The sequence below is a fragment of the Eubalaena glacialis genome, chromosome 15 (assembly GCF_028564815.1).
Source record: "Eubalaena glacialis isolate mEubGla1 chromosome 15, mEubGla1.1.hap2.+ XY, whole genome shotgun sequence".
In the NCBI taxonomy this organism is placed as follows: Eukaryota; Metazoa; Chordata; class Mammalia; order Artiodactyla; family Balaenidae; genus Eubalaena; species Eubalaena glacialis.
Window position 1 is genome coordinate 28,190,046 of NC_083730.1, and position 13,252 is coordinate 28,203,297.

Genomic DNA, 13,252 nt, shown 5'->3' on the forward strand with positions numbered 1-13,252 from the left:
GGTCTTTTCCTTCTCTTGTGTTTCCTGCCAAGAGAAGTTCCTTTAGCATTTGTTATAGAGCTGGTTTGGTGGTGCTGAATTCTCTTAACTTTTTCTTGTCTGTAAAAGTTTAAATTTCTCCGTTGAATCTGAATGAGATCCTTGCTGGGTAGAGTAATCTTGGTTATAAGTTTTTCCTTTTCATCACTTTAAGTATGTCCTACCACTCCCTTCTGGCTTGTAGAGTTTCTGCTGAAAGATCAGCTGTTAACCTTACGGGGATTCCCTTGTATGTTATTTGTTGTTTTCCCTTTGCTGCTTTTAATATTTTTTCTTTGTATTTAATTTTTGATAGTTTGATTAACATGTTGCTTGGCGTGTTTCTTCTTGGATTTATCCTGTATGGGACTCTGCGCTTCCTGGACTTGATTGACTATTTCCTTTCCCATATTAGGGAAGTTTTCAACTATAATCTCTTCAAATATTTTCTCAGTCCCTTTCTTTTTCTCTTCTTCTTCTGGGACCCCTATAATTCAAATGTTTTTGCATTTAATGTTGTCCCAGAAGTCTCTGAGACTGTCCTCAATTCTTTTCATTCTTTTTTCTTTATTCTGCTCTGTGGTAGTTATTCCCACTATTTTATCTTCCAGGTCACTTATCCGTTCTTCTGCCTCAGTTATTATGCTATTGATTCCTTCTAGAGAATTTTTAATTTCATTTATTGTGTTGTTCCTCACTGTTTGTTTGCTCTTTAATTCTCCTAGGTCTTTGTTAAATGTTTCTTGTATTTTCTCCATTCTATTTCCAAGATTTTGGATCATCTTTACTATCATTATGCTGAATTCTTTTTCAGGTAGACTGCCTATTTCTTCTTAATTTGTTTGGTCTGGTGGGTTTTTACATTGCTCCTTCATCTGCTGGGTATTTCTCTGTCTTCTCATTTTGCTTAACTTATTGTGTTTGGGGTCTCCTTTTTGCAGCCTGCAAGTTCGTAGTTCCCGTTGTTTTTTGTGTCTGCCCCCAGTAGATAAGGTTGATTCAGTGGGTTGTGTAGGCTTCCTTGTGGAGGGGACTGGTTGCCTGTGTTCTGGTGGATGAGGCTGGATCTTGTCTTTCTGGTGGGCAGGACCATGTCCAGTGGTGTGTTTTGGGATGTCTGTGAATTTATTATGATTTTAGGCAGCCTCTCTGTTGATGGGTGGGGTTGTGTTCCTGTCTTTCTAGTTGTTTGGCATGGGGTGTCCAGCACTGGAGCTTGCTGGTCATTGAGTGGAGCTGGGTCTTAGTGTTGAGATGGAGATCTCTGGGTGAACTCTCACTGATTGATATTACGTGGGGCCGGGAGGTCTCTCTGGTGGTCCAATTTCCTGAACTCGGCTCTCCCACCTCAGAGGCACCGGCCTGACACCCGGCCAAAGCACCAAGATCCTGTCAGCCACACAGCTCAGAAGAAAAGGGAGAAAAAAAAGAAGGAAAGAAAAATAAAATAAATAAAGTTTTTAAAATAAAAAGTATTATTAAAATAAAAATATTTTTTAAGTAATTTTAAAAAAAAGAAGAGAGAAAACCAAACTAATAAACAAATCCACCAATGATAACAAGCACTAAAAATGATACTAAGTTAAACATAAAAATCAGAAACTAGTCAGTCACATACAGCAAACCCGAAGTCTACAGTTGCTCCCAATGTCCACCACCTCAATTTTGGGATGATTCATTGTCTAATCAGGCATTCCACAGATGCAGGGTATATCAATTGATTGTGAAGATTTAATCTGCTGCTCCTGAGGCTGCACAGAGAAATTTCCCTTTCTCTTTGTCCGCACAGCTCCTGGGTTCCAGCTTTGGATTTGGCCCTGCCTCTGCATGTAGGTCGCACTCTGGCATCTGTTCTCCACCCACACAGGAGGGTGTTAAAGGAGGGCTGATTAGGGGGCTCTGGCTCACTCAGGCCGGGGGAGAGAGGGGTATAGAATGCGGCACAAGCCTGCGGCGGCAGAGGCCAGTGTGACATTGCAACAGCCTGAGGTGCGCCATGTGTTCTCCTGGGGAAATTGTCCCTGGATCACAGGACCCTGGCAGTGGCGGGCTGCACAGGCTCCCGGGAGGGGAGGTGTGGATAGTGACCTGTGCTTGCACACAGGCTTCTTGGTGGCTGCAGTAGCAGCCTTAGCATTTCATGCCCGTCTCTGGTGTCTGCGCTGATAGCCGTGGCTCACACCTGTCTCTGAAGCTCTTTTAGGCAGTGCCCTGAATCTCCTCTCCTTGTGCACCCCGAAACAACAGTCTCTTGACTCTTAGGAAGTTCCAGACTTTTTCCTGGACTCCCTCCTGGTTAGCTGTGGTGCACTAGCCCCCTTCTGGCTGTGTTCACGCAGCCAACCCCAGTCCTCTCCTTGGGATCTGACCTCCGAATCCCGAGCCTCAGCTCCCAACCCCCACCCATCCCGGCGGGTGAGCAGAGAAACCTCTCAGGCTGGTGAGTGCTGGTTGGCCCCGATCCTCTTTGCAGGAATCTCTCCGCTTTGCCCTCTGCAGCCCTATTGCTGCACTCTCCTCCATGGCTCCAAAGCTTCCCCCAAGCCCACTCCCGTCTCCACCAGTGAAGGGGCTTCCTAGTGCGTGGAAACTTCTCCTCTTTCACAGCTCCCTCCCAGAGGTGTAGGTCCCCTCCCTATTTTTTTGTCTCTGTTTTTTCTTTTTCCCTACCCAGCTACGTGGGGAGTTTCTTGTCTTTGGGGAAGTCTGAGGTCTTCTGCCAGCATTCAGTAGGTGTTCTTTAGGAGTTGTTGCACATTTAGATGTATTTTTGATGTATTTGTGGGGAGGAAGGTGATATCCACGTCTTACCCCTCCGCCATCTTGAAGGTCCTCTCAATGGTGGATGCCATTTAAAAATTTTTTGACATTTACTTTACAGTGTGCTTCAATTTATGTATATGTTCCAAGAGTTGAATTTAAGATTTTGATTTTATTTATTAAATTCAGTTTGTTACTTTTGTTTTTGAATCTTCTATCTCCTTAATAGCATTTTGTCTGTTTGATCTATTAATTACAAAGAAAGATGTGTTGAAATTTCCAATGTCGCTGGTAGATATTTAAACTTCTTACTGTAGAACTAACAATTTTTGCTGTATATAGTTTTAGGCTACGTTGTGAGATATAGAATTAGTATAACCTTCTGGTTAATTGAATCTTTATCACAATCCTATCTGATGCTATCTAGCTTTTAACTGATAAATTTAGTCATTTATGTTTATTATAACTATTAACATGTCTGTTTGTCCTGCTTTTACTATGTCTTTCTTTTTTTTTTTTTATTAACTGATTGGTTGTGGTTTTTTTTTCTTGATAGTGATTTGGAAATTATACACTCTTTCTGGTTTTTTTAGTGGTTACTATTGAAATTTTAGCGTACATACTTACTGTGACAAGACCTAAATTTAACCACCATCTCTAATTCCCTCTTAGACAAATCAAGAACCTTAGAAATTTCTAATGATAATAACCCTGCATCTAGGTTGCATGCCAATTTTGAAAGTAGAGTATTTTAGCTCTACTTTGAATTATTTTTAAACTCACATATTATATGCTGTTGTTTTGTAGAGTCATATTTGTTCAGATTTACCTACCTGTTTGCCAGTGTGTTTGCTTGCCAATTCTTCTTGCATCTAAGACCTCTTTTCTGGTGTCAATTTTCTTCTTCCTCCTGAAGCACTATGCTTTAGAAGTTCCTTTGGTTAAGTAAGGTCTATTGGTGGTAAACTCTGTTTTTGTTAATTTGAAAATTATTTTATTTCATTTTAATTCTTGAAAGAAATTTCAGGATACAGAATTCTAGATTGAGTTCTAATGCCCCCACCCCCCAATATCCTCTGGCTTCTGTTAGTCCAATTGCCATCATCTGTCTTTTCTCTCTTGATGTTCTTAAGATCTCTGTCTTTGGCATTCTGATGATTCTCTTCAAAACGTCTAGGTGTGTCTGGGTTAGACAGAATGCCATGTTCTAAACCCATAAGTTCAGAATGTGGGTAGAGATGGAGAAGGTGTAGGAGAGAAGGTTAAATAAGGATCAAGTCCTGAAGAGGTAGTTAGTTTTTGTATTAAATTATAGATATTAATTACCTTTTATGTGATTGACCTTTTTTCCACAAGACAAATACAGGGTATTAATTTAGTATTCTAGCTAATTTGGTTCAGATGGAGATTTTACAATGTGCATAAGGAAATATGGTATTCAAAAAGGGTATGTGTATAGAGAAAAATGTTTGAGCTTTGGGCTAGTAAATTGGAATATGGATGATACCTACTTGGGAAGATTTCTTAGAGGAGGTATTTCTTGATCTAAGATTTAATGAGATAGGCAGTGGGAAGAAAAGTGACATTCCCTGAGGGTAGTAATGCAGACAACCCTAAATGTGGGGCTAAGGAGGCTGTTGAACATTACAAAGAAGTCCCAGCCAGGGGACCTACTGTAGGAGATGTGATCTGCTCCCCCAGGTGGTGATTTTGTGCCCCTTCACTGGCATCCAGCAGACCTTCCCTTGCAGCAACTGGCTGGATGAGAAGAAGGCAGATGGGCTGATCGAGAGGCAGCTCTACGAGATGGTGTCTCTCAGGAAGAAGAGGCTGAAAAGTAGGTGGAGGGGCCCAGAGTGAGCAAAGGCCAGGATGTCAAACCACTGGGCACTCCTTCTTCTCAATTCTCCTCTGGAAAGGAAGGGAAAGGGTCCCCCAGGCACCTCAGTTCTCCAAGGTACAGACCACACAGAGTTACAGACGTGGCACCAAGGCTGGTACTCCAGCAGCCCCAAATCGTTAAGCTGCTGTGATGGGCTAGTTGTTAAACTGAATGGTTGAACACAGTGCACTCTGAATGTACTGGCCACAGGGTGGGTGGAGTCAACTCTTCCTCCTATTTAAAACATACTAATAGACTCACCATTAAAAGGAACATTAAGGCACACTCTTTCAAATAGCAAGGAATCCTTGACTTCCCAAATTTAGTATTTGTTATAATGGGTTTCTGAGAGTAGGACACACCTGTATACCACCTGCACTTCAGTCCTGATCACCTTTGATTTGCTTGTCTTCCCCACTGGTAGCTTGAAAATCTCTTTACTTTTGAAGTTTATGGTACAACTTGACCTGTCTCTGCAGAATTCCCATGGTCCCTGTGGGTCTGGACGACCGACTTGAAGAAAGCTGGTACCAACTCTCCTATCTTCATCCAGATTTATGGGCAGAAGGGGCGGACAGATGAGATTCTCCTGAATCCCAACAACAAGTGGTTCAAACCCGGAATAATTGAGAAATTTAGGGTAGGAAGTGTGACAGAGTGGGAGGGAAGAAGGAGGAAGGGGTGTAAGAAGCATTTGTCATGGGATTCTGGTTTTCTAAGCCAGGTTTGGATCCAGTTTGAAGACAAAAAGGTAAAATAGAGTCCCTAGACCCCTGCAAGGAATGCCACATTTAATGTACGGGCAATGTACTGATGGGGTGCAGTTTAGATCTGGCCCTTCATCTGAATCAAACAGTCCAGAACCAAGCATGGGAGAAGAAGCAAGTATGTAATGGCTTTGGACATTCAGGAGCCTGGTGACTTGGGGAATCATTGTAGAGCAGAGACCCTGAGCACAGTTAGTGTCAAACCAACCAATGTGGACTGAATTAGAGAGTGAGGAGCAAATTTAAAGGAAAGTATACATTTTGGAACATTTAAAAAGAAATTCAGCTTTAAATTTTCAGTATGTATGTAAGCAGAGCAAGGCTTGTTTTGTCAACGGAAGTGCCGCTCTGACCTTTAGGTAAGAATAATTTGTAATTTGCAGCTCTCTTCTCAGAGCACCCCGTTGGTGCTTCTATTATACCTTCAGTTCATTGCTCTTTATGTATTTGTCTTCCTGGCTAGACTTTGAGCCCCTAGGGAAAGGGCATGACCACTGTATTGATCTTTTTGTCTGTTTCAGTGCCCAGCAGAGTCCTGAGGCTGTGGGCCTGTGCTAATTTGCAGGGCTGCCATATGGATTTTGTAATTGAAAGCTTATTGCTTGGAAGATTTTATTTAGTCTGGATCCTACTGTGGGTCAGTTATTTTTGTTCAGTTTCACCAGCCCAGACTGAACCTTAACTCTACATGGCTGTCTCTCCCTCATGTGCCATTGGTTAAAAGAGCACAAGAAGATAGAATATATGAGGGTGGTTTGAAGCAAACCCACCCTTGATGCTGAAGAAACAGCTCAAAGTGGGTACCCTCCTGGCAGGGGGTCAGCTATGAGGATAAACACATTTCACTTGGTTCTGTCCACTCAGGCCTTGTTATCTCTCACCATAGATTGAGCTCCCAGACCTCGGCAGGTTTTATAAGATTCGGGCATGGCATGATAAAAGGAGTCCTGGTTCTGGATGGCATTTAGAAAGGGTGAGATGTACCATCTTGGGGGTTAGAAGGTGGTTGGGAGAGGAACCAAAATGGTCTCTTTCTAATGACCTTGTCTTGTTAGTTTGCCTTTATCTGTTGGGAGTGTGGGTGGGGAAGGGTTGTAGTGACACCTAAATTTGGACACATGACACATGGACTTCCTGATGGGGACAGGACTTCCAAAGTAGACTAAGAAGTTGTTTAGGTTTCAGCAGACTTGCACTGTGTCCTCATCACCTGGCTGCTAGGCAACTGTGGGTCTCCAGGGGACCAGAGGGATAGATATTAATCTGGCACTCCATCTTCCACAAGAGTCATCCCTAGGGGACGGCCTTGTCCTCCTTGAGATGAACTAGCAGAACGGGAACCTCAAGGCATGGATGAATATCTCCTGTACAGCCACTTGCTCACTCCAGGGCTTCATTCCAGATGACCCTGATGAACACTCTGACCAAGGACAAGTATAACTTCAACTGCAATCGCTGGCTGGATGCCAATGAGGATGACAATGAGATCGTTAGGGAAATGACTGCTGAGGGTCCAACAGTACGGAGGATAATGGGGAGTAAGTATTGACTGGGTCTCATCCTGGGGGAGGTAATGGAACTCTTACTTGGTGTGCCAATGGGTGTCTAGCCCATGAGCTGGTAGTCTTGTCCACTATGCATCATCAGGCTCCCTCTGAATGAGGAATGGGTTTAGAAGGTCCTAGACTCAAGACCAGCTTGTAGGAGCCATCTCCAAGGCATGATGCTAAGGCTTTATGATGGGCATGGGTGAGAATGGGGAGATTTCTGGGTCTTCAGGTTGGCTATGAGGGGATGAGAAGAATCCACACTTAACAATATTTCTGCAGACACTCCCTGAAATTAAAGGGAACATCCTCTTCAAATTATGCATAAGATGGTCCTCAAAAAGGAAGGCTGGATCTGGGTTCTTTATAGCCACACTTGACTGCTCCCTTGTGAATCCTCTATTTCTTTTTGAGGCTAGTAGGAGAGAGCTGAGCTTTTAATCTGGAGTCTAGCATCCACATTCAAAGAGGGAAAAGGAGATAATTTTGCCTCTAGGTTATACCACCAGAGTGCTGGCAAATACATGGCACATGTCCTATGCTTTTCCCTTGGCAGACATTACTGAGTAATCACAGCATTCTCTCCCATTTAGTCTGATATGAGCTTCATAGCCCTCAATATAGCACTGCAAGCAAACATTAGCAATTGATCGGAATTGGCACTTAATATAATTAACCTATTTTCTATCCTTGTGGCTGTGCTTAATTTTTTTAAATAGTAAAATAACATTGCAAAATTACAAAAAGTAAATTACAATGTCACCCATAGTTCCAGTAGTCCTTCTAGGTATTTGGATAGTGTCACTTCTCAGGCATTTGCACACCAAGTAGAAGCTCTGTATATATATTTTTAAACAATTTGAACAGAGTTAAATACACAAAAACATAGAAACCCCAAACAGCAAATATCTAAAAAGGGATCACCCTGTTAGTCTAATTAGGCAATGCTTGCAATTAGTACTATTTTATGATTCTTCTTCATTTTTAATTAAAATGGACTATGGAATTAATTAAAATGGGCTAATTAAAATGGACTATGGAATATTTGTGTTCAAAGGTCCTTAAAATAGACTGATGCAGATAAGGAAACTGAGGAAGTTCTTGCCCTGATTACACAGTTAGAGACAGAGTGAGACCTAGAACAAGATCTCCTGCCTCCTGGGTCAGCAAACTATACTCTGCCTTTTCACATTCAGCAGTATTTTCTTTGGAAACAAGGCTATCATCTCCCTGTAAATATGATAAATAACATATGATTCCTGCCCACCCCCCAATTAGGACTCCAGGTAACATGTATCCCACCAAGGCAGAAACACACCCGCTGTTACCTGATCTGCCCTCTTTATGTGCCAGAATTGAGCCTGCAGATATGAACAATTGAAGAGATGGTCTTGGGATCTAACTGCTTTCTAAATTCTTCTAACCAGTTCTCATAATTTTAGCTCCTCACTCCCTATTTCTGAAGTTACCTGGTGCTGTCATTCCTGAGACATTTTGCAACCTTACTTCTCAAATTTCACAGCTGATAGCGCTGATCAATTCTCTCTGGTCTGTTAAGTCAGGGGACCTCAAACTTCAGCATTGTCACCTGAAGGGCTTCTTAAAACACAGATTGCTGGGCCCACCCACAGATTTTCTAATTCAGTAGGTCTGGGGTGGGAGGCTCAGGAATTTGTCCAACAAATTTCTAGGGGCTGTCAGTGCTCCTGGTGAGGACCCACTGTGCTAAGGCACTGTGAAAAGCACACTTTTCTAGCTGTGCTCCAGCTTCTGAAATTTGGTTGCTGTTGTCTATATTCATCCCTTTCCCCGAGCCTTATTGGTGAAAATTTTTTGTTTGGTTAAATCTTTAAAATACTTGTATCCTATCTTTTTAGTGAGTTTTTTTTCATAGAGAAAGCTGCCATTTTTACCTAAATGCCCAGGATGTTCTTTTACCTCCATCTCCTCCTTACCTTGACTGAAGCATGGCTCCCCTCCCCCCAAAACCCAGTTTTCCGTCCTCACAACTGTGGGGCTAGCGGGAGGGGGCATTCTCCTGACTCCCTCTGTCCTTTCGGCCTTGAGGCTCACACCACCCACAATGTGGCCTCTGCCCCAGCTCATTTCCATCTTCTGTTCACTCTGGACATGTTCGTCTTTTGCAAGGTGCCCCCTGGTCATTCTCTAGACCCCTCAACTCCTACCATTGTTCTAGGACAGTGAAATAGTCTGCTTGGGCTGCCATAACAAAATACCACAGACTGGGGGGCTGAAACAACATAAATTTATTTTCTCACAGTTCTGGAGGCTAGAAGCCCAAGATTAAGGTGTTGGCAGGTTGGCTTTCTCCTGAGACCTCTCTCCTTGCCTTGAAAATGACCATCTTCTTGCTGTGTCCTCACATGATCTTTCCCCTGTGTGTGTGCTCATGTCTATGTCCTAATCTCTTCTTATAAGGACATCAATCATATTGGATTAGGGCCCACACATACGACCTCATTTTACTTTATTTACTTCTTTAAAGATCCTACTTCCAAATACATTCTGAGGTACTGGGGGGTTATGACTTCAACATATGGATTTGGGGGAGGGGGGACACAATTCAGCCCGTAACAGATAGTGTCTCTGAAAGTATGCTCAAGGTCCCATTTATATAAAAATTGCCTAGAGTGTTTGTTAAAATGAAGATCCCTGGGCCCAATCCCAGATATACTGACTAGGCTCTCTGAGGGCTATGCCTGGTAAGCGGTATTTTTATCAAGCACACCAAGTAATTTTTGCGCATATCAAAACCTGAGAGCTTTTGTTCCGCTTCCATCAACGTCCATGTGGAAAACCCATTCATCCACGTGCTGGTCCTCATCCACTCTGCTCACCTCCACCTCCCTCCCATGCAACCAGCCACCACCCAGTACCTCACTTGGGCTCATCCCACAAAGCTGCTCCTCTGAACTCTGACTCAGTCCCCACCTCTGACTCAGGCTCCTGCCCTCCCAGGCCTCTCATGACCTTGATGACACTCACACCACCCTTGAACTTGAACTCCATCCAGTTCCTTCCTCCCCACATTTCTCCTGCTCTGTCAAGGACTTGTGGGTGTGTGGAGGATGTATTTCAGGGACAAGCCGTTAAGAAATCATCCAGGGGAAAGAAAAAGTGGTCCTGAAATTGGGCAGGGTTCAGGTAGACTGCGGAGGAGGACATAAATTCAAGAAATACTCTGAAGGTGGAACTGGTAGGAGTTGAATGAATGCTGTAGACACAGAAGGGAGGTAAACTCCCTGCTGAGGAAGATGGGAGAAACTTTGTTCAGGCATTTGGGCTAGGTCTTCCATGGTAGGGATTTGATAGATAAGGAGAGATCACGGTGGGAGGGGCGGGGAGGAAGAGCATTTCTATAGGTTACATACAAAAACACCCTTGAAACATTTTAAACAGTGTATAAGATATGGGGCTATCATAGCTGTCTTTTGTTTGTTTTTGCCTTCTGTGATACTATTAAAGAACAACTGCAATTTAAAAACATTCTCTAATGACTAGTATTGGATTGAAGTGAGATAAGCTGGGACCTGGCACCATTTACTGGAGTGCTTGAACCTCTAGCAACAGAATACAAAGAAACTATAAGGGACTAAAAATAACTGCACACATAACTGCAGTTGGGGGCAATTATAAGATACAAAAAGACCACAAACCAACTGCCATTGCTGAGGTACCGGGAGCGAAAGCATAATCCCTGCACACAGCACCACCAAGGGTGTGGGCAGACACCTAAGCCACCCCTCCAGCCTGACCCACCAATCCGCCCCCACCCTCACCCCATTTAAGGGACCAGCTTGCCCTCCTCAGAGAGCAAGCAAGGGCACCTCTTACTTGTTTTCACTCCCTCGTGCTGCAGCACGAGTCCCAGTAAAGCCTTGCCTGAATTTCTCTTCTGGCCTCTTATCAATTTCTATTGATTAAAGAGTTCAAGGACCCGGGTCAGTGACAGAAGGGCTGTCTGTCCTGGCTATAAGGGCAGTTTAATGCCTTCTGGCAGTCCTTGGCAGTACTTTGGAGCCCATATCAACTCGAATTTCTTTTCCCCAACTGTTCTTTCTGGCCCACATAAATTCCTCTTGTTCTTGGAACACTCCCATGTCCTCACTCACCTCTACAGGAACTCAAATCTCCTTTTCTGGTCTGGATGCTTCTTTGTAACAGTAAATAGAGCTGGTGGCAACATCTCACTTCCCCGGTTGGTACCAAGGTATACCAAGGTATAATGTGCAGGGCTTCCTGAAAATCCCTTCAGTGGAGAGTCTTGGATTCATGTAAAATGAGTAAATACCAATTTAAAACAAATTCTCTAAGTTTGAAATTGTGTACTCCTAGTTTACTTAAAAAATAAGGGCCAGTCAAACAAGCAATTAACACCACGTCTGAGAGCCAAGATGCCTTCGGGGGTGATTGCACTGATTAACACAGACCAAGAGACACAGACGAAACACTCACCAGCCCACAACTTATCTCCACCTTGCCTTTCCCTCAGGAGCTATGTGAGATAGTAAAACCAATGAGATCTGCATTCCCCACTGCATGCCCAGCAGAAGGGATTACATACCACTGATGAGCGACAAGAGACCACTGGACTCAAGTGCTGAAAACTGTAGCTTCTTGCTAATCAGGCTGAGCTGTAATTTTAAAATTAAAGTACAAGAGGCTCTAGGACTTACCTATCTGTTTAAAGTCTTTCACTGCTGATGGCTAATATAATTATTTTTAATTGTCCACAGACTTCTTGCCAGGAAGGTGCTTAGAACCTCAGTGGCAGGTGGGCTGGGAGTGGCCCCTAGAGAGAATTGGGACCCCTGACAATGTCCAGCCAATAGGACCTTTGAGCTCCTGAACAAAGGGGACTGGAATTCCCAGGCATAGAGATTTCTAAATTCCCTTATCAGCTTGCCTCTGGGAATGGCCTTATAGATACAGCCCAGAAAGGCAAAACCGACCTTCATCAAAAGTCAGAATGAAGTGAGACTGGTGCCCTCCCTTCCCTTTTGTGCTTCCACGTTACAGTACTCACTCCAGTTAATGCTATTTGTTCCTCTTACTGTTAACACAGCCTATCATTGGGAGCTTAACACAAAAGCATCAGCTTCATTTATGCGAAGGCTAAAAGTTTAAAACATTTATCTTTTGCATTTTAACAGAGTTGATTGGAGAGACAGCAGTGGTTGAATTTCAGGTGCTGTCCCTCTGAAGAGGCAGTGTTGGGGGCAGGAGACTCTTTACCAGCCCCATTCAGGCAGGTCTGTGGATAAGCAGTTATCCTTGACCTTTTCTTCTAACAAATGCTTTTGCTATAGACACTATATATTCAGACCCACATATGTAAAGGTCAAATTTAATTTTCAGATGTCTTCATATCTCCAAATAAAAATGGGTATACAACTGAAAAATTAAATTAAACTTACTGGTGATTTGTCTCATTCCTCATGTACTTTATCTTCATTTTAGATGGACCACCAATGAGTAGTGTCCATTTTTTAAAACAGCTTTATTGAGGTATTCATTTTCCATACAATTCATTTATTTAAAGTATTCAGTGGCTTTTAGTATATTGATAGAATCATGTATCCATGACCACTATCAAATTCCAGACCATTTTCATTGCATACCCATACCCATTAGCACTCACACCCATTCCCCCACCTCACTCCTTATCTCTGTACTTACCCATCTGTTTAAACCAATAATCTATTTTTTGTCTCTATAGATTTGCTTGTTCTGGACATTTCATATAAATGGAATCATTTAATATATGACTCTTTGTATCTGTTTCTTTCACTTAGCATAATGTTTTTAATGTCCATTCACATTGTAGCATGCATCTGTATTTCATTTCTTTTAAATGCTGAATAATATTTCACTGTATGGATATACCACATTCAACTGTTAATGGACATTTGGGTTGTTTCTACTTTTTGGCTATTATGAATAATGTGGCTATGAATATTCATGTAAAGTTTTTGTGTGGACATATGTTTTCAGTTCTCTTGGATATACACCTATGAGCTGAATTGCTGGCTGTATGGTAATGCTGTTTTGAGTTTTGAGAAACTATCATACTATTTTTCAAACAGCTGCAGCATTTTGCATTTCCATCAGCAATGTATGAGAGTTCCAATTTCTCTACAACCTTGCCAACACTTGTTATTCTTCTTTATTATTCTTTTTTGCTATTGTTTTGGCTATTCTGGGTTCCTTGAAATTCCATATGTATTTTAGAGATGGCTTGTCAATTTCTACAAAGA

General features: G+C 42.6%; 1 protein-coding gene across 2 annotated transcripts in view; it reads left to right on the forward strand.

Moving 5' to 3' along the window:
- LOXHD1 (lipoxygenase homology PLAT domains 1) overlaps positions 1 to 13,252 on the forward strand; it is a 216,302-nt gene that overhangs the window by 77,039 nt on the left and 126,011 nt on the right. For both annotated transcript variants that reach the window (XM_061169894.1, XM_061169895.1), the window contains exons 9-12: positions 4,480 to 4,615; positions 5,140 to 5,300; positions 6,314 to 6,400; positions 6,830 to 6,965. In XM_061169894.1, coding sequence (XP_061025877.1) covers positions 4,480 to 4,615; positions 5,140 to 5,300; positions 6,314 to 6,400; positions 6,830 to 6,965 — 520 coding nt within the window. The remainder of the gene's footprint in view (positions 1 to 4,479; positions 4,616 to 5,139; positions 5,301 to 6,313; positions 6,401 to 6,829; positions 6,966 to 13,252) is intronic.